The sequence below is a fragment of the Corvus kubaryi genome, unplaced genomic scaffold (assembly GCF_017639235.1).
Source record: "Corvus kubaryi isolate FWS band 111438036 unplaced genomic scaffold, C.kubaryi_AGA036_p1.0 37397, whole genome shotgun sequence".
Taxonomy (NCBI): Eukaryota; Metazoa; Chordata; class Aves; order Passeriformes; family Corvidae; genus Corvus; species Corvus kubaryi.
The window spans coordinates 14,480,273-14,507,957 of NW_024581136.1; the positions used below are offsets into that span (position 1 = coordinate 14,480,273).

The following is a 27,685-nucleotide window of genomic DNA, read 5'->3' on the forward strand; positions in this document are numbered from 1 at the left end:
GATATCTGGTGACTGATCTAGTCAAAGATCTTTATGTGGGAAATGCATTCAGGCTCCTGGGATAAGAATTAACAATATTCCTAAATAGGAATGATTTCCTGCTGCTCACGTGATGCAAGTCCCACTGACAGCAGGAATGAACAGTTGCAATAAAAGAACAAGTATTTTGTTTTGTCTTCCTCCCTACAGTAGGAAAAAAAGAAGCTTCATTCAGCAACACCACAGCACAGTTAAAGGAACTGAGAAGCTGTGTCATCCCACTCTTCCCCACACAGACAGCAGCAGCCAAGTGCAAACGACATTTAATTAAAACTCTCAAGTTAGTTTAAGTTTGGAGTGCTTCCACTGAAATACATTCTCTGACATAAAAAGAAAATTATAATCAGCCAGCATTGTGGGATCCACTGACAAGAGATCAACGGGCTTTCTGATGCTGCCTGCAGATTTCATTAGTGCTCTATTAAAAAATACTGTTTAAAAAATTTTTATGACAGTCAAAAAAAAAAAAAAAGCAATGGGCAAGGTAGTTTTTAAAGATCCGTAGCTCTATCATTTACTGAGACAATTTTGCTATAGCTAAGAATGTACCCTGCCACATTTTTCATTAAATGCTATGAAACCAATAAGCATAATGCAAAGACCCAGTGCCAGGTACAGTCAGGTAAAGGTCAGCTATTTCTTCTAGTGCAAATAAATTAAACCAGATTCTAAACAGAGATTAGGATCAGAGTACAGCACTCGAGTTAACTGCAAGAAGTTTTTGTACCTACAAGCCATAGTTATTACACCATCATGTAGTCATCAAATTGTTAACACTCTCACAGGAAACGTTGTGGAAAGCTGTCTGGGCCACCTCTCCATCTGCCTATTCTGTGGATCCACACCAAGTACAGCACTTCGAGAAAGATGAAACTCTTTACATGCATCCAGGCACCTCCATGGCAAAGCAGATTTAGTAACTCCTTTGAGGAAAGCTCTTGAGGAAGTCAGAGGAGCCGCTGTGTCTTATAAGTAGCACTTCCAATGACTTAATTTCAGCCCTATGCTGTGGTGCCCCTTACTTCCACTGAACACAATGCCTGATCACAGTGTTAGCAGGCAGGTGAGAGTTACATAAAGTGGGTTTAGAGCAAAGGAAGTAAAAAGAAACAGATTATTTGTGCTCATCTTGCTTGCACTAGTACCTGAAGTTTTCCCAACTCACCTCTTCCATGAAGGGGATATAGAAGACAAAGCTGTAGCCATTCCCAGAATCCACACTGGGCTGTGGTAATGGTGACAGGGTGGCTGGGGACAGCACACAGTTGTCTTTCAGTGTCACTCATGGACACAGGGGCTGCACACACCCATGCCCAACTCTGACTTCAACCCATCCATCAACAATTCAGCCCCAGTCTGGTTTCTATAAGAATGTCAAAGTCCACCTACATTGTCCAAGAGGAGGATGTAGAATCACAAGTACTCCAAACTGGTCTAAAAGACACTGCAACAAAGGCACCAGTACATTTTCCTGACAAAGATATATCTGACACCTGAGAGCTACCAGCTCCAAGAAAGGCATATTGAAAAATTACCAAGACAGAATTAGGAGGAAGGATGCACCTGGCCTTCCAGGTGTAGCAGATTCACAGGAGACATCGCATCACACCCCAGCCTTTCAGAAAGAGGATCCTGAATTTATGACATATGTAAGGCTGAGGAGCCACACAATCTGGTGTGCCAAGACATCTGATTAGTTTCAGAATGTGCAAAGATATAGATAGGAGAAAAAAGGGGGGAGGAGATGGGGAAACCAACCCAAAAACAAGCAAAAAAACCTCTCTACATTTTAATTTATGGTTTTTTTCCTCCAAAATTAACTTTAATCTTTGGCAATAAGTTGTCCTTTAGGGGAACCTGGGGTGGAGGGATGTTTCTAGAGTAGATTTTAAAACTTTGTTTTTTGGCATTCTCAGTGGGGTTTTTTTCAGCTGCTGGATACCATCATGAACAGCTGCTCCCAGCCACAGTGCACTTACTGCTGCCAGACTGCATGCTGAGAGCTGGAAATCTACTGTAAGAGGAGGATTGTAGAGACTGAACCTCCACAGACTACTTTTAAGACTGATTTAGAATTCTAGAGGTTAATAATTCAATTCCAGTTTTTATTGGAATTTTTACTTCTGTGTTTGATTATGTGGTAGACCTTTAGTCTCAGGAGGAGAGGTTGCCCTGTGCAGCTTGTCTCTATTTGATATTTACATGTGCAATGGGTAAAATAACATGGCAGCATGAATCCTGCAAAATTTTGCAAATAATGGGACTTTTCAGTTGAAGTTTTCATATCTGTTTACATCCTTGTGTACATTTAGGAAAGCATGATGGATAATATGATTTATTGCAAATGTGTGCATGTTGTTGAAATACAGTCATCCAATAGTAAGAAGCTTTGAAACTCTGATATTCATGTTTCTGCAGATGCTGAATTATCTTCCTAACTGGTCTTTTAAAAAGATTTCACTCTACTAAAATTAAGTGTCTCACTTCACTGAGTCTTTTCAATAATTTAAGCAGTATAAGAAGTTCATCATACAAGGTAGTTCACAAATGTTTAAAAGCTTAATTCTCTAGATTATGACTTCTGACAGGCTATATATATAAATTCAGCTAATGTATCCCTACAGAGAAATGTTATGCCTCAGAATAGAAAGTCTTTTGCAGGCAGCAGCTGGAGACAATATTTTCTTACCACGTGCAGTGCATGGAGATGCAGAGCTATAGGATTTCTGCAGGCCATATTTGTGCAGCATAGTTCTGGAGTTTAGGACAATCAGTTTTCACTATTTACTACCAATTTGAACTTTCTCAAAGGGGAGGTTCAGATTCATTTGTAGTCCAGAAACTGCCAAAGACTGGACATGGGATGTTTTTGAGTTTTTAGCAAATCATAGCAAAGCTTCTATTGAAAATGAGCTGATAGGAGAACTTGCAAAGGCATCTTTTACCATTGTAGTTCTTGGATGGTTGTGAACAAACACCATCCCTCCTCCCTTCTGACAAGGTCCTGATGGAGCATGGCTCCATATACTAGCACATATGTCTGACAAGACTGTCAAACATAGGAGATCTACCTCCCTGAAAATACAAAAATACAATTAAAAATAACAGAAGAAAGACTAAGAAAGACAACACATGGACTAGGAGACAGAATAGAAATTGCACAAGCATATGTCAATTACCTGTCCACTTTAATAGAATTATTAGTTATTTAAAATACATTCTTACAAAATGATCATAGCAGGGAAACAGAGGCAGATGCAACTACACACAGAACAAGTCCAAAGCCAGCCAGCTCTATTTCACCTTCCCTCAAAGTAAGTACATTGGGCAAGTTGCAAGTGTGAGGTGCTAAGTTAGAGCAATGTGCTGTGCTGGTATTTCCATATCCCAGCTGCTGTGAGACTGCTCTAACTTGAGTGGAATTCTTCTGAAATCCACAGGTTTTAATCATTAGCCATAAATATAAATATAAATATAAATATAAATAAGCGAAGTGCGCTGCCAGGATGAATTCTTGATAACACAGCTACATCTGCTGACCTTCACTTGTAGATTCTCGATTGCTCCCAGTGTCTTTCAAGCTATTTATGCTACAAGTTCTGTGGTAGACTCTTTTGAAAGTTTAGACTGTCAAAGTCCGAGGGAGAACTGGTTTTATTCCGTCTGAGCCTTTAATCACAAGCATTGAGAGCAGCCCTGCAGAGAAGGACTTGGGAGTGCTGGAAATTCTTTGCTTGGAAGGTGAAACAGTGGCACAGGTTGCCTGGAGAAACTGTGGATGCCCCATCCTTGCAAGTGTTGAAGGCCAGATTGGATGGGGCCCTGGGTAACCTGACTTAGTGGGTGGCATCCTGGCTCATGGCAGAAGGGTTGGAACTAGATAGCCCTTAAGGTGCCCTCCAACCCCAACTGTTCTATGAAACATGCTAAAAAAAGAGTAAAATTGTGCTGCAGATATGTGAGTGTATAAGCAGAGAAACTTTCAGTGTGTCGTGTGTGCTTGTTATCTCGCTGCATTGTGTCAAACACCTTTGACATGACATACTTCATGAGGGCTGATGATCTCATCAGTCTTCTCCTTCTCTTTACTTCTGACATTTTTCATTATCTCTGTTCTCTCTTCCTCTGTCTGATGTCAGCAGTTTTCACAACAGCTGTCTCTATTCTCCTGAAACCAGGAGACAAGTACTTCTCCAAGTATGCTTAATCCCTGATGGTATTTGGAACAGGGAGATGTGGTGAAACTGATCATAGGATTGTGAACTTCAACAACAACTCCTTTTCTTTAAACCTGTATGAAGAGCAACTGATAAGGAGTATTTACCACCCAGGAGCTCTGGCTTACTGCAGCTGTGCACACTGACTGGGGCTACCTCCAGTCTCTCTGAGTCCTCAGTATTCCAGATGTTTCATTATCACATTCCCCCACCATCCACAATACAATTATGAGCTTCATTTGCTGCTGGGAACCAAGCAAAGCCTAAAGTTGGAGTTTTCAGTCACACATGGGCTTGTGTTGGCTGAATACAAACTTTAGGCTGCTTTCCAATGTTTATTTCTAACGGATTCTGAATGCTTCCCCTAATTCAGGAACTCAACCAATTAAAACAAGAGAAGGAGGACTTATTTTGCTAAATCTAATTCCTGCTTAGGGGATTTACTGAGCACATCTTATCGCTGGAGGAGGCAATGGGATTGGGAGCGTTTAATGTCTTACAGTATCAAGCCACAACCGCTGTCTAAATGCCCCCAGGTTAATGTTCTGAGGGCAGGTGTCAGGGCTGGCCTGTGTCACATCCCTAACTGCAGATAGGCCGTTATATTTGGGGTTTAAATGTATGAGATTTAGTCCTTAAACACATCAAAGTAGGCTGTTATATCTTAGACAAGCTTTTCTCTTTATACGAGAGTCACATGTAACTACATCTACAGTCCAGGGTGTAGTTTCTGGTTTTGTAATTGCATTACTCCGACTTAGGAAATACTTACAGAACACACCATACTGATGTTCTCAGGGGCTTGTAAAACAGCAGTATCAGCTGTAGATAGGCAGCAGTACAAAACCTCACAATAGGAGAATCTGTAGTTTCTAAACTGGCTTCTAGCTCTTTCGATAATTGCTAGTTGATAACTGAACTGCTAGAGAACAACAGCTAGTGTTCTGGATTTCTCTGAGCAAAAATGGTACTATTTTTCTATAGCTTATTTTACAGCACAATTTCCCAGCATTCTAGATGAGACAAAGCATCTCTATGATGCTCGTGGCTCTTCACTCTCATTTCAATCATTTTACATATGAAAGGAGTAGAAGACTACAGACACGATTCCTGCAAGAAGTACAGTCTAATCTTTGATTTCACATTAACAGCCAAAATTAGTTTAAAAAATAAAGGACTATGGAAAATATTTTCTCTTTAAATTGGTGAGGGACAGCTGTGCTTATTCATTACTCTTTGTGCCACGTTCCCTGATTTCTTTCAATTTGTCTTTCACACTGGAATCCTCTCAGCCAGGAGGTTGCTATATAGGCCTCTGGCTTTCACAATTCTGAACAACTTTTAAGAAGTTAAAACTCCTTTATAGATGTGTTTCCTCACATCCATCCCCCACCAGGACCCCAGGGAGAAAAACATCAAGCTCTCAGAAGTTTTTCTGTTCTCCGGGAGAGATGACAGCTGCATTGCAAAGATACCCTGTCGAACTCTGAACATTGCCATAAAATTCAGAAATTCCTTTACATCCTTCTAGTCCTGCTGGTTTTATTCCACTTGCTGCCAACATCAGGTAGTTTTTACAAAATGAACATCTGAGAAAGGAGATACAATTTTCTCCTTTGGAATTCATCCATAAAAGCAGCAAGCCAGACAAAGGAAGAAAGATGCATGTAATGCAGTAAACACTGAAGTAGCATTGTTTAAAAAAAAAAGCCAACAAACCAAGAAAGTCCTTTTGGTTGAATATATATAAGTTGGTTTTAAATGTCCGTATTTCTTTTCACTGAGAAGGATTGTTCAGCATGACTGAGAGTTGCATGCAATTTTAATACACATTCAATGCACATAGATTTTTCAGGAAAATTCAGCACTTATTAGGTTTATAGCATCCCCAGCTTTTGGTGACAGTCTTCTGTGGAAAATATTTTGAGATATCAGTTCCAAGTGTTCAGGTACTGATTTCTTTCTGAGCTACATATTTTTCTGTCACCTCTGTAACAGGAAGACTTGGGCTTAGTATGACACCCCATTTGATTCAAAGCTTTACTTTCATAATTTTGCATTGCCTTGATAGTCACTTCAGTTGCAGGTCAAAGAAACAATTTTTTATTGTGATTTTTCCAGTCAGCCAATGAGCCAAAGACTCACATGCCAGAACAGGCAGATGCAGTCTGGATAGGAACATTTACAAGGTTATTGTCATAGCATTTACACTGGTGCTGGTGCCAAATTAGCAGAAGTTCCAGCAGTTCTCCCTCTAAATCTGTGTTTCAGCACTGCTTTATTCAGATCATCTTGCAAGGTGATCATTATTCCAGACCATTGTCATATATTTTTCTAAATAATGATATTAAATCAATATATAAACACAGTAGGAGAAATGTCAACACTGTACAATAGCTACTTCAACAGGATATGTGTCCCTAAGAGGCCACAGCTGAGATTTATTGGTCCGCAGTGTAACTCCAACTCAGCAGTTTCAATAGGGAATGTTTTCCATCCCACTACACAAAGAGTACCTGTTGTTTCTAGGTATGATATTCTCTATAAAAAACAGAATAGAGGGCCATACAGATCAGGGAAAACCTCCTGATAGTCACAAAGTGAAACAGAAATATCTAATTTTAGTTCTGAAACAGAATTTCTGACTCACTGAACATGTAATTCTCAGAGGATAGATTTCAAGTGTTGATAGATTTATTGCAAAGTAAAATTAAGGATAAAAAACTGTCCTTCATTGCTATTTTATTGATTATTTCCTAGGAGGGTTTATAGAAATCATACTTGAAGCAGACAGCAAGTGATTACCTGGAGTTCAACTACTACATTGAATAGAACACTACTGTGATAGCAGGTGCTCTGCTGCCTTTTGGGCTGCACTATAATGAGTAGAAAAGTAGCAGCAAAAAAAGAGAGGACGTCCAGCAGAGAATCCTAAGGACACTGAAGGGAGCTGCAAACTGGAAATTCATGAAGTACTCTCAGCACAACATCACACCTGCCCTGAAGCATGAACCCAGGAGAGGAAAGGCAGCAGTTTCCCAAAATAAAACTTTCCCCTCCAGGTTAGTTGAGATCCTTTCTCCAGGCTGCTGAAATCCCTGCCTGTGGGAGTATTCGGCACCGTCTACTCCCAGTGGAGAAGCGAAGTGCTGACACGTTGATGTGAACAGCAGAATGGTTTTTGGGGATGTATCTCATGAGAAAGTTGGAGGGAGCAAATCAATGTCTCAATGTGAGCTTGGTTTTCTCCAAGCTGAAAGGTCAGAGAGTCAGCAAAGATGCTCCTCTGACCTAAGAGCAGCACTAGAGCACTTCACAAGCAGAATAATACAACTTCCACAAAATTATTTATATATATATATATATATGTCTTAGACAATATTCCCTACAAGATACAAGTGATGTAAAAAACAAGGAAAGATTTTTTATATCTGTTATATATGAGGTCAGCTAAGGTGAGCACAAGGCATATCATAACCTCAAAAGCTAGAAATTACTAATTACTATATCACATAGCCCAGAAATTTAAAGACTTAATGGTACAAAAAAACCTTGGAAAGAAAGTCCTCCTTCTCTTGGTTCCCACAGTATTTGTAACAATTTGAAATGCCATCTATAATTTGCTGATCTGCTGGTATCTGTAATACTCCACATTAGAGTTAAATGGCTAACTTGATATAGTCATAAACAAGTCATGCTTGGTAATAGGAGTTCTAAATCAGGCAGCTACAAGACAAACAAAAGACCATCTTTTGTTCTTGATCCTTGTCTTGTGCACAGAAAACTAATCATGCACAGAGCCTTTGGTTCATAAATAAACCAGGAAAATTCAGACTGAAATTTCAAATTTAGTCACAAAATGCAAGCACTTGATGCATTCATTCTGTGTGTCTCTTGTCTACATTTACTGTCAGAAAGCTCACATTTGCACAGAAGACAATGCCTTGTTTTAATTAACGATTCATTTCCAGCGATCTTTGTGTATGGAACGTGCATATTTTTACATTTGCAAGCAGATCTTTAAGAGAGTTTCTAAAAGCTCACAGCCTCTGGTAATGTCAAGATATTTACAGAGTGCAAAAAAATATATTCAAAAGCCCGTATATGGAAATAATAACATACAGTGAAACTATATTGCCACAGACAATAGGGAAATAAAAGGTCAGCATTTGACATAAACACCAACACCAAAAAAAACCCTTTGGAGAAAATAGAAACAGCCTCAGCAGGTATATGAGGAGTTATTCCTCTGCTTTTCAGTGAACAGGAGCATTAAAAAGAGTGGGGTTTTTTTCAACACTTCCAAGATAACACAGTAACATTTGAAAGGAGATGGTCTTTCATGTACTAAGATATAAGAATTAGTTCTCAGTCTATCGTAGCCAAACTCTCTTCAACCATTGGCACTGTTACTGACCAAAGAAACTTATTCTATTAACGAAATGAGGCAAAATGTCTGTAAAAACTCAAGTGTAGCTGATGAGTGGACAGTGCAATTCAGAAAGGAGTGTGTGAAAATTGCTCCAAGCTATCCTTTCCACTTCACTGACCAGGAATCAGTTGCTTGAATTTTTTTTGGCTGCCAATGACTCCACAGGCACTTCATGTTAAGGTGTGAACAGGAGGGGAAAAAAAAATCCAGGTCTTGCTGTGGACACTCTTAGTTCAGCTTTTAGATCAACCACAGCTTGGCAGGGTTTCAAACAAGGCCACCTTGTGACCCAGGTAACACCCCCCCTCCCTTCCTGGGAAGCACCAGTATCTTCCAATCCTACTGGGAGATTGACTTAGTTACAGGTAATTCTTCCTCGCCCTGACCAGGCAGTGCCTACACCATTCCAGTACCACTGGTTGCCTCACTCTTGGAAATCCTCATTCCCTCATCTCTGTGGATGCTCTCTGGCACTGATCCCTTGGGACAAAGACACAGATCCCTCACTTTGCTTTCCGACTCATGAACGCCTCCCCATAGGAAGGAGTGATTCGATTAACTCTCCTTATGAATATGCAGATCTAATTAGCTAATAAGCATGTTTCTTGGAGCCTGAGATTCTGGCAGTTGCTCTGATGCGTTATCCTACCTCAGTAACTCCCCTGTAGCAAACTTGGAGTGGAAGCACATGTCACTGGGCCTCTCACTGCTATCACCATCTGCAGCAGCTTCTTTTATTCCTCAATTATGCTCGTGCTATCTGGGCTGAAAAAAACCTTCCAGTCCTTGCCAGTCTAAGCATATGCCTGTGTATTTATTCAAGTAATTTTTAACGGTCTGAGTTGACTATGCCATCTTTCATATCATTTCACTGGGGTTTCATTAATATCAAGTGTCTCACACTTAATGGGAAAGAGTGAAGTTGGGATAAAACTTCCTTATTTACAAGATTTTCAGAGTGAAATGAGGCAGCAGAGTGTTTCAGTGAATACAAAATTCAGAGTGCTGACTGATAGACTGATTTCAGTCAATCATAGCAGTGTCACTAGAGCAGCTATCTAAGGCCACTCTCGGTTCCTAAATACAAAAAGAGACAGGATAGTGAATTACTGCAGAACTACAGCAGCAAAACTTTCCCTGTGCTGGCTCAGTTCCTCTCCTCAGGGAGTAAAAACCAAAGATATATACATATATCAATATATTTGATACATGTACATATGTTTGAGACTCCACAACTTTTCCTCTACACCCAGGATAACACCCACTGCACCCATCCTGGGGTGCCAGAAATACCCGAGCCCTCTCCAGGTGTTTGTCAGCCACATCCTGGGTTAATCCTTGGTACGTGTGGCAGACATGAGCGAGCTGCTGCACTCCTTTCCCTCAGCTATGAGCCTGATCATTCTCTGATAAAAAGCACATTTACTGAGGCTGCCTGCAAGCCATTCGGAAAATGGCATGCTCTTTCACTTGATCAAGATCGATTTTGATGTTCAAGAACAGTCTGTGGTAAATGAATGTGTTCTTGTGGAAGGAGACACCAGCAGAGTATAGCACTGCACTGCAGGATTGAGACATTTATTTTTTTATGGAACCTCTGAGGAGAAATCTTTCTGACAATGGCTGTCATGCTATTGTCAGGTCACTTAACCTCCACAGCGTTAGGTCACTGTGCCCTGGACTGGGGGGGAGATATAGTTTGGCTTTAACTACACAGGACACACTGGTGCTAGATTTGACATCCCAGCTGAAGAGGCACAATCCATTAACTGGAGCAACTGTACATCCAAGGGGGTTTGTATCTACCAGAAGCCAGTTTTGAAATGCAAGTAGCATCCTTTACATCCCAAGACAGTAATTGCAATGGAAGCTTGGAAAATATAACTGATGATTTAGCAAATTTTTTTTTGCCTACGAAATCTTAATTAAGATGTTTTGAGAATTAAGAATTTCTCCGTAAGAGCCATTTGCTGTTACCAGCTGCTTTTAGTACTTGGTCACAGATACCATGCTGTAGATACCCACAGAGTTTTTATTAAACAGAATTGCTACAGCTAGCAGCCAAACTAAGCTGCTGTAAAAAGTGTGGACTCACCACCTTTTTAATTACACTGCAGACATCCTCAAACTGGTAATTAACAACTGAATTTTGTGATTCTGTTGAATTACAGAAACAAAACGAGAGAACTTGATTCCCTAATGAGGAACCTGCCAACCTAAACACAAGTGGACTGCAAAACACTGTGCACTTTATAAACATTATACACTCTTAAAGCATACATTTTAAAAGTGTGTATAAAGTGAGTGAATAAGTACATAATTTTCTTTTTTTTCTTCAGTAGATGCTTTTCACTTCATAAGTATGCAAAAATAAATAAAATAGGTTAAAAAAATTCTATAGGAAAGGGTGAATGCCTATTCAAGCAGAACAGTACAGAGAATATCTGATATCAGTGATGTGCTGGCTATCAGAAATAGAGTTGTTGCTTTCAGCTCCTTGTCGAACAGGCCAAGTGCTAATCACTGTCATTGATATAAAAATGAAATTAAATCTACCGAAGCAAAAAAGAGTATAGAACACTTGCAAATATTCACAAAAGAGCCAATTTATATAAATGTAACTGATAAAAAATTACCTTAAACAGTAAAGATAGAAGACCAGGCCAGATGGGATTCTGAGCAATCTGCTCTAGTGGAAGGTGTCCCTGCCCGTGGCAGGGGGTTGGAACTGGATGGTCTTTAAGATCCCTTCCAACCCAAATCATCCTATGATTCTTTGCTAAGAATGAATTTTTAGTTGTCCAAGGCAGCTGAACTTCTGATTAGGTCTAGAAGTAATTATCTACTAATGCAGCTACTTTTTGTTTTTTCATTTTCATGTTTGTAATTACAATGTATTTGCAATATTAGAGTAGAAAGGTCCATTCTCCACACTAACAGTACACATCAGAGAATTAGGAACATCTTTTAAGAGCACACTCATAGTACCTCAGTTTTAAGAATTTCTCCCTGAAGGCTTCCAAACTGTGTAAATGAAGGGACAGTAGCATAATCCTCTCTAAATGGGTTTATATGATGCTGCTAATGCTGCTTTTATATGATGCTGTTAATGCTGCTTTTGGAGCATTAACATACTTTAGTACTTCAGATGAGATCATTCTGAAGCTGAAAGTGCATGCAGAGGCCATGTCTAGGTCAGGGACATTAAGTTATTTTGCAGCCACACTGTTATTCCAGCTCTATTGCCATTGTCTGATAAGTGACAATCTACTCTTTTTAGGGATTAAAAATAAGGGGGTAAACATACTCTACTATACAGGTTAAAAATAGGGTTTTATTCTGGAGGTAAGTACACTCAGATTCTGAACACTTTGTTGTGAAGACCACACAGCACAAGAGACTCGGAATGAATTTTGGGTCAAGGATACAGCATAAAGACCATTTATGACCAAAGTGCTAGAAGAGTTCTACTTTGACACCATTCAGTCTAGAAAGGACTCAAACCTTAAGGTTTTAGCAAAAAAACTACATAATAAATTCAAGGGTATCAAGTGTTTTTATTATGATGGGAATCAAATGTTTGTATTACAGGAAGGGCTAAATTTACCCTGGCAGAATTTAGAACAGTGATTGGAGAGAACTCTTATAGGTCAAGTAAATAAGTCCTAAAAGTATATTTCAATCATAAACTATCCTGATCTGTTGTTTTCAAACCTGCCACATAGTATGATACGTTTTCACTATTTAATATGTACATGTCTGATTACAGATGATGAGAAGGTAACATCAATCTGCTTCAAAACAAACCCAATCACAAACCTCCAGCTGCTCTTTGTTACTTTTTTGTTCCATTAATTCTCTGCCTCACCATCTTTCTATCCTTTTACATGGTAGAATCACATACATTGTTATGGTGGAATTAAAAATATTTCAGCATTTCGTGGTTATAAAAACTTTCATTGTTTTTAATAGCCTTTGAGCAAGGTGTTTAACAAGCAAGCCAAAGAAAAACAAAAATCCTAAACAGAATTAAATCTTGTGTGATTATACACAAACCATGAAAGAATCTGTATGAAAACATTAAACTGAGGACATGAATTTTGATCACATAATGTTTACCCCATATTTATAGAACTCAAATCCTGAGATTTTCATCCTAATCTTCAATAAGAGTTAATAGGGGTCACAATGCATTACAAACTGTCTTCAGTGCCCAAGCTGTCATCCTTCATAAACAAAACCAGAACAATCAAAATAAGGAATTTAAGGACTAATACAAATTTTAAATAGTTCTGAGATTAGGTATCTAGTAAAAGACATATACCAATTCATTTATTTAGATACATACCTCATTTTTCAAAACAGTATGCAAAATTTTATCTGATTCTGAAATAACAGGTCATCTGAACAGTCACCCTTATTCAACATAATTCCACCTTTGCTAAACAATACCTTCCTTAAGGACTTTCAAAATAAGAGTAAAACCTTGACTATGAAAATAAGCAATTTGGACTCTTAATCTGGTAATGCAAAACAAGAGGAAGCAACAGGCAACTCTTATGTCCCTCCAATAGTTTTAAGAAACATTTCTGTTGTATTCTTTAGAGGAGTGCCAGTTCTTTTCTGTGCAGAAAACCACAGTTTCAGAACTTTAAAATGATCTTAAAACTCTCACAGAATTGTATCTGTAGGATATGATCAGAATATTATGCTTTCAGAGCCTTTTTCTAACTCTGTCAGAGAATTCTTTATTTTTTAAATTGCATTTATTCCTTTGACTGTCTTTTTCTCATTCTAAATGTCTGATGAGTGTCTGCCCAATCTAGAAAAAGGCTCCACTAACAAAAATATGGGGCTAATGGGACCTAATTCCTTTTCTGGCTACACAGGTGTACAGCTGTGAAGTGCAGGATTTAATAACGATATCTGGAACAAGAACAACAAAGTCTGCAAACACTGGAAAAAATACACATTTCTTCTATGTTCCAGGCAGGTAGAGCACAGATTGTACAATTTTGACATCAGAACCTGTGTAATTTTCTTTTAAAAAAGAACTTGCATCATATTCCAGACACAGTTATACTTCCAGTTTTCTTTTACACATAAAGCATCATCATACACTTTTCTGAGCCTCATTGATTGCAAGTGAAGATGTAATAAAAGAGACAACCATAGACTCACCTCATCCCAAAGATCACCCATTTTTTTCTCTGGAATTGAAGGCAGACTCCTTCAAAGTACTTGAATATCACCTTCTGCATGAGGCCAAAATACTTCTATGTTGCCACATCCACGTGCATTTTATTATTGAGAAACTTTAGTGATATCAAGATACAACAGCTAAGGCACAACAGCTTCTGGAAACAGCTGCATTTGTCTGGGGTTTTTTTCTTTTTTTTCTTTGAATGAACAGGAAGTTTTAAGCTATGCCATGACTCACTCCATATTTTGCTCTGGTCAACACTGCCTTTGCTATACTAATATCAATAAATAAATGTTTTGACTCTTAGGACAGCACAACTGGGAGTACAAAACCTCTCTCACAGTGATGGAGTTAAACACAAAGATAATATGAAAGCAGATCCAAGCAAAACTGTCAAAAGCAAAATTCCAAACATCTATAAATATTTGTGACAAGCATGCAAAAAGTTAAATGCTTGCCTTGAGCTTTGTAGCTCAAGCCATTATGTGAGGTTAAATAAGAACAGCTGTTAATTTCACTGAGGGTTACCCTACTGCTACACCTATAAAAGAGTTTCTATAAGACAGGCTCAGAAGCAGCTGCCTTGTAACAGCTTGCCTGTTCCAGTTAACTCAGAACAATGTTTTATATTCTGCATTTCCTACAAAGACTATCCCGTATTCCTGCTCACTGATAAGCCACTGATTTTTCCACATAAAATACCACCTCCTCTCAGTTTATTTCATTGCTTTTCCTAAACAGAGTGCAGAGTTTGTCTGAGTTCTCTTAATGTTTCATGAAACAAAACCATAACAATTGTGTAGCAGGAGGTGAGGAACCCCTACCTCTTCAAAGAACAGTAACATCATGAGCTGGGAGGAAATGAGGGAGCAAAATCCATCATTTACACATCATGTGGGCAGTAAACGCACACTTAAACAACAGACAGCACATTAGTCATCAATTGTTTATTTTGAAAGTGATCTGATCTCCTGGAATTTCACTTGAACTTGTACCAGGGGAATCTCTTATTCTAATTCAGCACATGCATTATCATGGCAATATAGCAACCAATAGCAAGTAATTCTGTTGCTATGCATATGTTATGATTGGGGCTCATGACACTGAAGTCAACATGAAAGGAACTGAAATTAAGGGGGAGAAAATACTTCCGTATTAATTCTCTGCTGAAGACTACCAAACAAATCTGAAATTCCCAGCTGCTAAATCCAGTGATTTCACAAAGTTCCTTGACACAGACTAAGCAGAGATGAAGGAAATCCTGCAGCTATTCCCTAAGATTTTTCAAGTCATATACCATTGTGCAGTCAAAGGACTCATCCCTTCGGTAATGCAATTCCAAATCATTAAGAAGTCAATCAAATAAGTGCTAAAAAATAGTTGCTATATATTCACAATGGACTTATTAAAAGATGACAATTGCAAAGAAAGAAAGGACTGCAAAACCTCTCCCCCAAGCCTTCTATCACAAGGAGATACATTATATAACTCGTACATAAAAGGATCAGAACCTTAAACAACCTCTAAATAGTTAGTTCTGTCCCAGACCTCCTTCTTCTTACCAACCCTGCTCTATATTCCCAACTGGGTTTACTATTTACAGTTAAATCGTCAGTATTGTTCCACCATTACAGAGTGTTGTTATCTTGCTCAAAATATACATTCCCTATGTATACTCCAAACCTTTTGACTTAAGAGGGGAAAAAAAAACTTATTTCTCATCCTCCTCCTCCTGTTAGCCTGCAGGATTCATACTAGCTTATAGAGAATGAGTTAGATTTCACAGAATTGTTTATTCATTTCCAGTCATAATTTGCATTTAGATGTGTTAAGTACAGTAACTTTGCACAAGTTCTTGAGAATAAAATGGGTCTTGCAGAGCTTCCACCAGAGATGCTTTGGAAGCTGTCCCCCTTGGCTTTGGGAATGTATCTATAGCCTTCAGACTGAGACAGCTTCTCAAGGGAGCAAACGTGATGCAACAGTTACTGAGAGTCAATAAACAGAAAACCTTACAGTGCCATTTCAATGCAAATGCTTCTCAAGCTGGAATGCAATTTAACCACCCTAACGACATTTAAATGGATATAAGACACAACCCAGTGAGGGTAAATGTGAATATTTGTGCTGATTGCCTTTTATCAGTTTTTGTCTCTTTCTTTGCCATTTTTCTTGTACGCAGTAAAGTCTTCCCATATTAACACTGAAATCTGTTTTTCCATCAACATAAGGATGAAAAAATGAGGAAGGGAATGAAAGAGGAGTAGAACACTGTGAACTCAGCCAATGTGGACTTAGTTGCTTTACTGTAAATTACTTCTTGGGCAAACCTTCTTGTAGCTGCTTCCTTGTCTGTAGCAAACTCTGTCTGTATTTCATAATAATCTTGTAAGAATGAACTACAGAAGGTCACGAGTCAAAAGAGTTTGGGTAATCACTAACAGAGAGCTTGACAAGAGGTTCCAAAGGATGCAAACACAATATCAAAATAGTAGCTCAGGTTCTGAAAGCTGGTCTACCCTGATGATGCTGCTTCCAGTTCAGGACTGAGAGCTCATTCACGTTTCCTCACCACGGCCAAATGGGCACTGCCTAAATGAGTTGTGTTCTCATTTATCATAGATATAAACCTGACTTCATTAGGCTCGTAATAAAAAACTACCATGAGCTTTGATGAAACAGAATTTTCTGTTTAAATATCAATCTTGTATTGGTCGATAAAACTGCCTCACTATATGTTTTCTCATTATTTTTAATTATATATAAAATGCAAGATATAACACTACTAGAAAAAGGTAGAAAAGTATAGATGAAAAGAAATACTTTTGTAGAAAACATGAACATAAATGCCTGAGAGGGGAAAAAATTGAAATAATAAACAGATCCTATGTAAGACAAGAGCTCACAGTTGTATTGTGGACACTGGAACTCCCATGGTACCATTGCATAGCTCTGTGTGCTCATTTTGAGAGGTAAAAATCTTGGTGTTGCATAATTTAAAAAAATAAAGCCAAGTTTTCCCCTTCGTTTTTATTTTTAAGTTGCACAAAACAGGAAGATTTATGGAGCATAAAGCCATTTTGAATAGGCTGCTTAGCTGGTACTCTAATACATCAGCTGCTGGAGGATCTGGAGAGCAGCCAAGCCTCCCAAATTCAACACGTTCAGCAGCTCTCCCTGTTCTTTCTCCCAACACAGGAGGACAACAGCCGCTAAAAGTGAGAGTTCTCGCTAATGCATCTCTCGTAAAGTTTGCTTTGCAAAGGCCCTCCCAACCTATAAAGATATTTTAAGAGCAGTTCGGTACTTCAAAATGTTCTGAACTGGTTTTTGTTGTTATTTTGTTTTTAAACACTTCAATTCAATAACCAAGTGGGAAAGGTCAGGACAGCTGGCCATATTTTTTGGCATTGCATTCATAAATACAGTGAGGTGTTACTCTGTTTCTCCTCAGCTAGAAAGGAAGATGCCCATGAAACCAGAAATCCTGTCATACCTGTACCAGCACTGCCCGAAGATCCATCTTTTATCTATCAAATTCCTTTATAGGGAAAGCTGTCTTAAAACTTCTATTTTATAGAAGTTTAAATTTAAACATGCCCATGTTGAGATGATTTCCCATAGCTCAGTGAACAGCAGTGCATTGTAGTGTGCCAAATAAAGCTGAAACAGCTCAGTAGGCTCTTTGGAAAATAAATGGAACAGCACAGGTCTGTGTAAAGAAGGAATACCTTCTCTGTGTATACATACTAAAATAAAAAAGAAAAATCTGATCTCTCCATTTCTTTCTGCTTACTTTCCCACAAGAACAAGTGCTATAAATATTCCTGAAAAGTGAATTAGGGAATCAAGTACCTTAAATATTTGTCAAAAGCAAACTTCTAATTATGAAATAGTTTTAGATAAAATCCTTTTATTGCATAGATGACAACAAAGAATTTCTGCAATTAATCATCATTTAAATACTGTTGTCAAAATGTTAAACATTTACAAAGCACTGGCTGTTGGCTTTTCATATGCAAGAACAAATTTTCAAATCACTGTAATGAGGAAAATAATTACAGAATTATGTAGTATTGCACTAAATAGTAATGTTTCAAGTGTGACCATGTGTTCATTCTGATCTGTCATCAGGACCTGAAGGTCATCAGTTGGTCCCAAGTACTTAAATATTTGTCATACATGAGCATGGTTACAAAGGTATATGCATCACTTATTTTAAAAAAAATCAACTTTATGCTGCCCTAGAAATTTACGTTAATATGCTCTTACAGTAATTTAATTAAATAGTCATTACTAAGTACCACATCTAAGTAGTGTGACTTGTACAAAATTTAATTTGAAACTATTCAGAAACAGCAGCAGAAAAAAAATATTTCCCTACAAAATCCTGCTAAATCAGCATACTGCTATGGAAATGTCTATTACTATCCATTATCTGATCCCAAAAGATAAGCCTAGAGAAATTGTTATTAAGTTTTGAACCCAATCTATCATAAATATTTAGCATCAGGGGAATACTCTGAACTCTACTCCTTATTTTGCTTTGGAGATGTTACCTAAAGGAACTGTTGCATTTTTTTAATGTAGCAAATAATGAAATATTGACACATTTTTCATTTTTTCTCAAAGCAGTATGTTCCATTTATACAAATAATGCATTTTTTCCTTCATCAATTAATGTTTGTCATTATGTGTACATGGGCTGTCATGTTCTACATCACAAATGTTTCCATTTCTATATTGCAAACCAATAGGGAATGATGAAATTTATTTACTAAATTGTTAAACTGTGGTCTGCATGAGAAAGTAACTTACCTTGCAACCCTCCACTACCAACAAACTCTTCATTTTTAAGTCCTGGCAAGTGTAAAATTAGCTGTTACAGAATTACGGGGTTTGAGCAATAAACTGCTGTACCAGGTAAATTTACACAGCACTTTGGCTTGCTAAGAAGCAACACTTAGTGTTGAAGGAGGCCAAGTAAATAGCACCTTAAAAAAATAATAATTCTTCAATGGTTAGTGTAATAAATGTGCTGGAGATTTTCATTTCAGCTGCAGTTCAGAACACTAACAAGGTTATCCTGACCATAGAAAAACTGGTTTTATGTGTCTCCAGTTCTTCTGCCTAATTGCTTCATGGGTGAGTATTGGCTACATAGTGTTCACTACAGGGAAGAGAGACCAAAATTTTCAAGCTTATCTACCTTACATAGGACAATAATATTAATTTCTAGTCAACAGAATAAAAAGCTGCATTTTCCAGTGGATTGCTCCCCTGTGTACCTCTCCAGCAGAATCTGACAATTTAAGCTATCCCACTGCATTGCCTTTCTCTTTGGTACCCAGGAAATTGCTACCAACTTCTAGTTTCAAAATGTTTTACATACCATAGGCTGAGCAGCCAGAAATGTCAACCTGACTTACACACAGTCTTGTAGGAAAGTTAAAGATCTAACTTTAAAAAAAGTACCATCAAACCGCTTGCTTTGCTTAGCAAATATACAAAGTCTGCTCATTCAAAATAGGACACAGGTATCATTTGGGTTGCTTTTCTCCATTGTAGCATGGCCACTTTAAACTGGTGAGAAAGATTTTATATTTGGTGTCAGCCACTCCCAGGGCTTTGCAGTTACGTGTGTGGAGGATGAACAGCAGGCACTAATATGAGTATCATGACTCTTTTCAGGCAGTAGGTGAAACCTTGAAGAAAAAGTGGCTCTGTCTTCAAAAAAGTGACCTGACCTTTGCTTTGGTGGGTTTTTACTCTGCAAGAAATAAAAAGCACTGCATGCCTTCCAATGCATCCTTCCTAGTTGATAAACGATTTTGTTCTAGAACTCAGCACAAAAGGACTACATTTTCTAAAGACCAGTAGCATGCTATTAGTGCTAGCTAATGATAGCTCATGTGTCATACTGAAAACAAGCTTCATAGACCTGGAATATGTCATATGAATCATGAACAAACACGTAATTGGCCCAGAACCTTTGATATGCTTACCAATTAAATATAATTACATTGAATTTAATATATTTAATTTTACAATGACTTTGCAGTTCTTTGGATATCAAAGGCATCACAAATCCAGCATGCTTATCATTTATGACACTTCTGCTCTGAGAATTTCTTGCAGCATGCAAAGAACTCTCTGTAGGGTATATGTGATGTGTTGCACAAGCAAGCTAATCTAATATTGACCTGACCAGTAATAAAATCCGTTTAGAAGCTGCAATAGAACGTAATGGTTTTACCTGCAATTGATGAAATGTTCCTGAAACAATCTGTAGTTCAGTATAAGCAATAGTGGGGGTTTACTTGACACAGAATACACTGCTAGTGAAGGTAATTCTTGTATATGATGTCTTAGTAAAGAACCCCTTCTGTTAATAGACTTTTAAGGATTTAAATATATTTAAGTCCAGTGTAAAATACTTCTTTTATGGAGCCAGATCCTGCAGTCCTTGCACAGCTAAAACTTCCATGGAAATCAATGGGAGCTTTTTAAAGTATAATAATAAGGACCTGCCCAGGGTCACTGGCATAACACAGCTCTGCTGCAATGCTTTATGTGTAAGCTCCAACTTTCTCTGTCTCTTGCAAGAGGCAGAGATCAAAAGAAGACCAAAGATCAAGATACAGAAACCCATGTGAATTCAAGATGATAAAGACCCTCATTAAATAAAAAGAATGGCATCAAACAGCATGGCACATAATGTTGGTGCACTTTTTGTTTGGCTATTGTTTATAAAATAATGTTAAAATATCTTAACTTTGTCCAGAATATTTACAATGTATCAAGTGAATTTTAAGAAAAGTGACGTTTAAAAAAAAAAATCCGTACAGTAAGTTCAACACCAATTATCATTTTGGGGAGAGCTGTAGCAATGCCTGCGATGGCAGAATTTGGCTCCGTATGTTCTGTTAGCAAAAACCTAGACGGTTTATATGATGTAAATTGCTTTTTAGAATGTTACTAGAGCTATAAACTCTGTAGGTCCAGATTATACATTCAAATATCAGGGAGAGTTTGCCTCAGTGAACAACAAGGAGCTGTGCTTTATTTGAAAACTCTGCGTGACGCTATTTTAAGAAAAACAAAATGACAAAAAGCCCACAAAGAGGTATTTTGGATATAAACTTTTGGATAAATAAAATTAAATCAAGGGGCTGATCCTTCAGTCCTTGCAGGATCCTTGCAGGATCCTTGCAGGATCCTATCCTGCAGAAGGTTGGCATTGGGGGAAATTCCAGCAGGCCTTGGCCCAGCAGGAAAATGCCGGATTCCTGTTGACTTCATTGGGGCAACTCTAACGAGCCACCAGACCACGGCTAGACCCCAACTGCCTCCTTAACCATTGGGTTGACGGACCATTTGTTGTATCATTATTATTATTACTATTTTTAAACAGTGTGTGTGTGTTCTGCTTCCAACCAAGCTTCGCTTCCAGACGCAGGCGCGGCCGGCGTCCCGCCGGGCTGGGTCGGGTGCGCGTGCGCGGGAGGCGGTCGGAGCCCGCTGCTGACTTGGCGCCATTGTTGGTTTCGCTGTTGTAGGGCAAAGGCGCTAGGGCAGCCGATAAGGCTGTGGCCATGGTGATGAAGGAGATTCCGAGGGAGGAGTCTGCAGAAGAAAAGCCCCTCCTCACTGTGGCATCCCAGGTGGGCGGAGCGCGGGGCTCTGAGGGGGCCGCGGGCGCTGCGCGAGTCCCCAGCCCCACTGGGTGACCCATCCCGCGCCAGTGGCATCCCAGTGCTTCACTGAGGGGGGAAGTAGCCTGGGGTAAATAATGGGGCTTTAGATGTTTTGACATGAAAATTTAAACGAAAATGCATTTTACTCCCCAGTTCAGTAACCAGAAAGTTGTTTAAAGCTAGTTTAAAATCTTGGTTCTAACTCATGCCATCAATTGTCCTGCCATAAATACTCATCTGCAATTCATATATGAAATATTCCCATTGGCGCATAGTAAAATAAGAAACAACCAGTTCACATTAGTGTCATTTCCAATATCTCAGATCCCACTCCTAAGCTCTCACTGGGGCTCTGCTCCTGGTCTGGATCAGAATATGTGACTTTGCACATCTCATTGCTTTCATTTCTACACCTTCAGTTGAAGGAAGGACGTATGTCCCCACACTAAACCTTACACATACCTTGGAGTTGCCAAGGTGGTTCCATTAGTTTCTTGAAGACAGTGGCTGAACACAACTGTAAATCACAGCACTCTTGTTACAAGAGTGGATTTTATTCCCTCATGTTGCTCACGTACATGAATTTGTTCCCCAGGCAAGTGCATTTAGTTTCCTGCCGATATTTACTGCACACAAATACTTCCAGCTCATCAGGAATGGAAATTGCTGGAAGTTGTTTTATGTGAGAGCCTTAAGCAAAATCCACAGTCCTATTTTATTCCCCTCATGATTTAGGATAACAGCCGCTGTGCTTTAGAAAGTTCTAAGATGCACACACACCAGCACGTACTTCTCTAGCAGAGCGTCGCAGATGTGCTGCACTAATACACATTCTAGAAATACCATCTACTAATTTGGAAACCAGGTCTGGCACTTCCTCCTCAGCCCCTGTTGAACACCAGGTTTTGTTCATGGTGAACTCCAATGTCTATGAAGAAACTGCACAGAGGAAAAACATGCTCTGTTTAAGGCATCATTTCTGATTTTCTACTTAGTGATTAACAAACAATTAGAAACCCACATAAAATGCTGCCCCCTTTAAAACTTCACTGCGCCCAAAAAAAATTGACATGCAAAACTTCCATTGGCTTCAACAGGGCCAGGAGTTCAGCCTGGGTTCATTAAATGTTTAACTCACCATTTGTAGTGGCTGTCTGTCAGTCTCCTCAGCAATAGTCTATGATAAATTTATGAGTAAAATGCTTGTGTCTGTTAGTCAGTGTAATTTCTTCCACTAAACACAAATACCTACTTCCCTGCTATGCACCAAAGGGGTGCAGAAGCCAAAAGGAAGCAGAATCAAGTGAAAAAGTGAGTATTTTCCATAGCCATCTCTGCATCATGTATGTGTGATGTGCAGCTGTACGACCACGTTGCATACGTCATTTGTCCCCTAACTGTCTGGCTGAAGTGTTGGTTTGAGATGCTGTCACTGCAGTGTGTCCATGTGAACCCCTCATCCCAACCATCCATGCAGGATAGTGCTCTGCTGTGTCAACCATCCCCATCCCAGCGTCTGTCTCTGCTCTTTACATGATGAAACAGATGGATGTGGTTGCTGCTCACAGGGTGGAACAAGTTCCAAATTGACTGCAAACTTCCCAAGACAGATGGGTCAGGAGAATAAAGTCTGGTCTTTCCAAAGTTCTCACCACCACCAAACCCAGTGTGGGCAGATCCACATCGCAGGAAGAATTAAGTACATTGGGTATCTCTGCTGCTCCAACATCACAGCCACCTAAGCAAAAAACCTGCAAGTGAAATTCAAGGATCAAGCCCAGACAGAGGAGCACTGGCTTTTCTTAGAGAAAAAAAAGTAAAATCTCCCATTTCCAAAATCCTTGATGAATGGAGGATTAATTATGTCTGACTGTGGACACAGACTCCACAGGAAGCATAACTGGAATCTGATACATAAAGAAGAGTCTCTAAAACCTCTTTTTGATAGTGATAATGTACATAGGCCCCTGAGTTTGTATTTTAAAATGTGTCTCTTTGCTCTCTTCCTCTGTAAAATGTTAAAAACCTATCCAGCACAGAACAAGACAGATAAATAGTCACATTTTATTGTAATGCTCCTAGCAAAGCCCAGCTTGTAAAATATGACACCTGTCTTTTGACATAAATACTGTGAATTAAATTTAAATGAAGTTTCCAATTCCTGGATTATTTTATATCATCAGATCTGGAGGCAAATTTTCAAATAACATGAACCAAAAAAGTACTGCAGACTCCTGTGGGGCAGTGGCAGTAGATGGCAACTGGGAATCTCAATCACCATTCCAGCAGTAATGAATGTACTACAGTAAGCAGAGGGGTATTCCTGGTAATTGAATAGACCTTTCGGTATTTATTTTTTGTAATCCAGTCTTTCTGTCTCAATTACCTTCCATAAAAGTCACTTTCTTTACACTTACTAGTGTGAAAAAGGATTCAGTAGCTGCCAAATTTAATACTTTAAGCATCCAGAGAGTGATCTTTCAGTTTTAACAGGATTTTGCAGAATATAACTCTATCCATGTTGCTGTCTCCCTTTATCTTTTAAAAGATAATTCATAAGAGACTGGGACAAATGAAAAAAAGGTATTTTTTTCATATGAATAAAACCTAGAAAATGTGTAAGAAAGCTTGCTGAAGGTTCAAAGATTAACTGGATATTGAGCTATGAACCAATTACTTCTACCTGAAGCAGAGAAATAAATGAGAAAAATCATGCATAAATTTGGTTTTAATTGCAAAATAAAATTTTTGTTTAACCTCTTCACAGCTTTTTTGCATTTGTCAGGAGAAAAAAACCTTGCTTCAGAATTACTTTCTAATGAGAAATTTAAACCTAAATATGCCCTGAAGTCAAAGTTTAATTGTGCAGTCAGCTATGAAATTCCCAATTTTCTACAGGTCAGTGAACTTCAAAGGATCTGATTCAATCACATTCTTCAACCCAGACTTATACTTTAAAATATGATTAACTGCTTTATTGAGCAGTAAAAAAGCTTAAGTGCTTTGCCAGCAAAAACAAAAGGAATCTCACAGTGTCACAGGAGTTATTTGTCCCAGGTCCATCACACCTAATTTAGATTCCTTATCAGAGCACACGAGTTGGAAAGCTGCTACTCATGATAGGATCCCTATAAAGATAACAGAAATAAAGAAGAACTGCAGGGAGGGATTGACATCCATGACAATCCTGTGGCAAATATACTCTGGAGTTATATGGAACAGAAATGGGACTCCATGAAAACTTCACCAATAGGAAAAAGAAATGCAAAATATATCTTGAAAGCTATTCCCCACTTCTGCTTGTGACTGAAAAATACAGGAGCTGCCTACTTAGAATTTACAGGACCCACACAGACGTTGCTCAGAGCAGTTTTGATCTCGAGCACTTATAATTTAAGAAGTTAACCTACAGAACACTTAGGGTTTAGAATTTGAATTGGAAAGAAGAAATTTAAAAAGCTGGAATTACATTATAAGAAACATGCTGAAATTCGTCCTCCCCTGTGAAAAATGCAGGCTACAGCACACGTCAGAAAAAGAGATATGTTGCGTGACTACACCCCAATTAACTCCACCAGATGCTTAAGGCTTTTTTATGGTCTTTAAGGTATTAGTTAGTATTCAGAGTAGGAACTATTATTTTTTAAGTGAACTTCATTTGCATGCCAACACTTAGTTGATCTAAGCACATTTAAATTTGCTTAAGGGCTTGTGAATAAAATACTCAAACATTTCCACTGCCTAAATTCCACTGTTTTGGTTTTCATTTGCTTTTATATATGTTTGTATGTATGTATGTATGTATGTGTTTACTTATTTTGGTGGTGGTGGTGTGTTTTTGCTTAGGTTTAGTTTTCTTTTTTTGCTTGCTTTGTTAGGCTTTTTTTATATTTGTTTTGTTCTGGTGCTTTTTTGTGGGTTTTGGTGGGTTGTTTAGGGGTTTTTTTATAATCTCTAACAGGAGGTTTTTAAATGCTCCCATTCAATTTTATAAGGGAAACAGATTAAAGATAGCTAATATTCAGCTCCCAATGTTGTTAGTAGATTTTCTGATGTGTGTATCAAGGGCTCACTACATGAATTTGATTGCATAATCACACTTTTCCATATAAAGTTAACAGTCCCATTTGAATCAATCATGTTCATTCTAAGCTTCTTAGCATTAGGCTTGCACTGACTTCCAGCCCACTCCATAAATGTTTTCTCAGTAACATCATAACAGAATGGTGGGATGTTCCAGTGGATGTAACTAGCTTCCCTTCTCTTTCACACAAACATAAACCAGAATTCACTGCATTTTAACTAAGTGGAATACATTCAGGTTAAAAAGACAAAAATCATGCCAGTTTGAATTATTGTCATTATCAAAGTCTGGATTGAATTCGTTGTACATTCCAATCTGCCCTCTAAAAACAGTAGCGACTTCCTCACTGATGTTGGGTTAACTAGGCTTGAGATCCTATTTTTTGATTCTTTTTAAAGGATTAATGATAAATTCATAGGCAGTATGTTCTATACATCTCAAATCTGATTTATTATAAAAGCTTTGAGTAGTTTGTCAGGGGACACAACCTAAGTCCTACTGATAGCTCTTTTTCATCTATTATTAGGACAGGGTAAATACATGAAGAACAAAAAAAATGAAATAAAAAAATGAATAAATGCATGCTTAGTAGTACAAATATTAATTGGTTCTTTACCTCTAAATTAAATATTGTTCAACACGTATTGCTTTTAGGGCCATATGCATAATTTCAGCAGAAATACTCTCATGAGTACAATAAAATTGCCTTGACAATATACTTAAAAGTCATAAATTGGCTGCTTTCCTAAAGTTATGTAGATTTCTCTGTCACATAAATTAAATACATTTTTCCATGAAATAACAGTTTTAATTTGAAATTATCATGGGAATTGATGGTGTCATATTTTTAATAAAGTAAAAAAATTAACCATACTGTTTCATACATTGTAAAATGCCTTACTATTCCTTAAGGACAGAAAGATTGGACAAACTTTTTTGTGAATAATATAATATACCAGTTTAGCTCTGGTTTTTATATTAATTAATAGGAGTTACTTTTCAGAAACTTCTTGGCTCTTCATTCATGAATACTCTGGGTATGAATATACTGTCCTGATGAAGAGTTGCAAACCATGAGCTACTGTTCTAGATTCACTGAACTTGCTGGTTTTTCAGTGAAAGTGTTCTATTGAATTGCAGTTCACAAACAGCTTATGGGTTTCAAGCTCTTCAGTTTGCTGAAAACATCCCAAAGCAGCCAGACATTCCATGACAGATTCCTAAAGGGAAAGGCCAAGTGATTCCTGTGATCAGCACAGTAGCACATCCAAAACCATAGCCTGACTCTAGATATGCTACAGAACATAGTTTGAGAAGAAAAATCCACAGAAAGGACAAAAAAAATCCATGTGCTTTTCAAGCAGTTACAGCCCATATGCAAAGAAACAGCAATGATCTCAAATTATCTGTGGTGATGACAAAATGTTGTCTTTGATCCCTGTTGTAGATCTTCAGCCTAGATAATGGTATGGGGAGGGGAGAGGCTAAAACAGAAATCACCAGGTAACACCACAAAGAAAACTCATGGCCAAATGAGCAATGAAATCTTCTAACACCCAGGAGGAGGAGGCACTCCATTTTAGATAACACCTTCCTGTAACTTAAGAAAGTGCGTGGAGCATGCAGGCGTGAATGCAACAGGCAGATTTACAATAAATCACATTTCTGCGTGGCTAAAGACCAAACTGTCAGTCACAGTTAAAATATGACAAGAGTAACTTTCCTCTTCTTCCCCCATGGCTCTGGTCCAGCAGGATAGTTAAGCATGTGCTTAACCTTGAGTTTTGCAGAGCATGTTTAAGTGCTTTGCTGGAGCCAGGCCAAAAGGCATGAGCCAGACATGACTCGCATGTTAAACCTCCTTTAGACAGACCAGGCGGAACAGAGGGAAGGAGACATTGAACTGTGAGATGTTTCAGTTTACCTTGCAACAATACACCATAACTTGCACAGTTCAGCATGTAGAAACACAGGCAGGGTGTTGGTGTGACACAGAGATCACAACAAGAGCTG

The 27,685-nt window shown here is 38.4% G+C and overlaps 1 protein-coding gene across 13 annotated transcripts in view; it reads left to right on the plus strand.

Annotated features, from left to right (window-relative positions):
- PEX5L (peroxisomal biogenesis factor 5 like) overlaps nucleotides 1-27,685 on the plus strand; it is a 108,330-nt gene that overhangs the window by 46,346 nt on the left and 34,299 nt on the right. For 5 of the 13 annotated variants that reach the window (XM_042042471.1, XM_042042481.1, XM_042042474.1 and 2 more), the window contains 3 exons: nucleotides 19,583-19,648; nucleotides 21,451-21,555; nucleotides 22,861-22,899. The exons of 2 other annotated variants lie outside the window; for them this stretch is intronic. In XM_042042471.1, the coding sequence (XP_041898405.1) occupies nucleotides 19,583-19,648; nucleotides 21,451-21,555; nucleotides 22,861-22,899 (210 nt within the window). The remainder of the gene's footprint in view (nucleotides 1-19,582; nucleotides 19,649-21,450; nucleotides 21,556-22,860; nucleotides 22,900-27,685) is intronic. 6 more of the 13 variants (XM_042042472.1, XM_042042476.1, XM_042042479.1 and 3 more) reach the window with 3 other exon arrangements.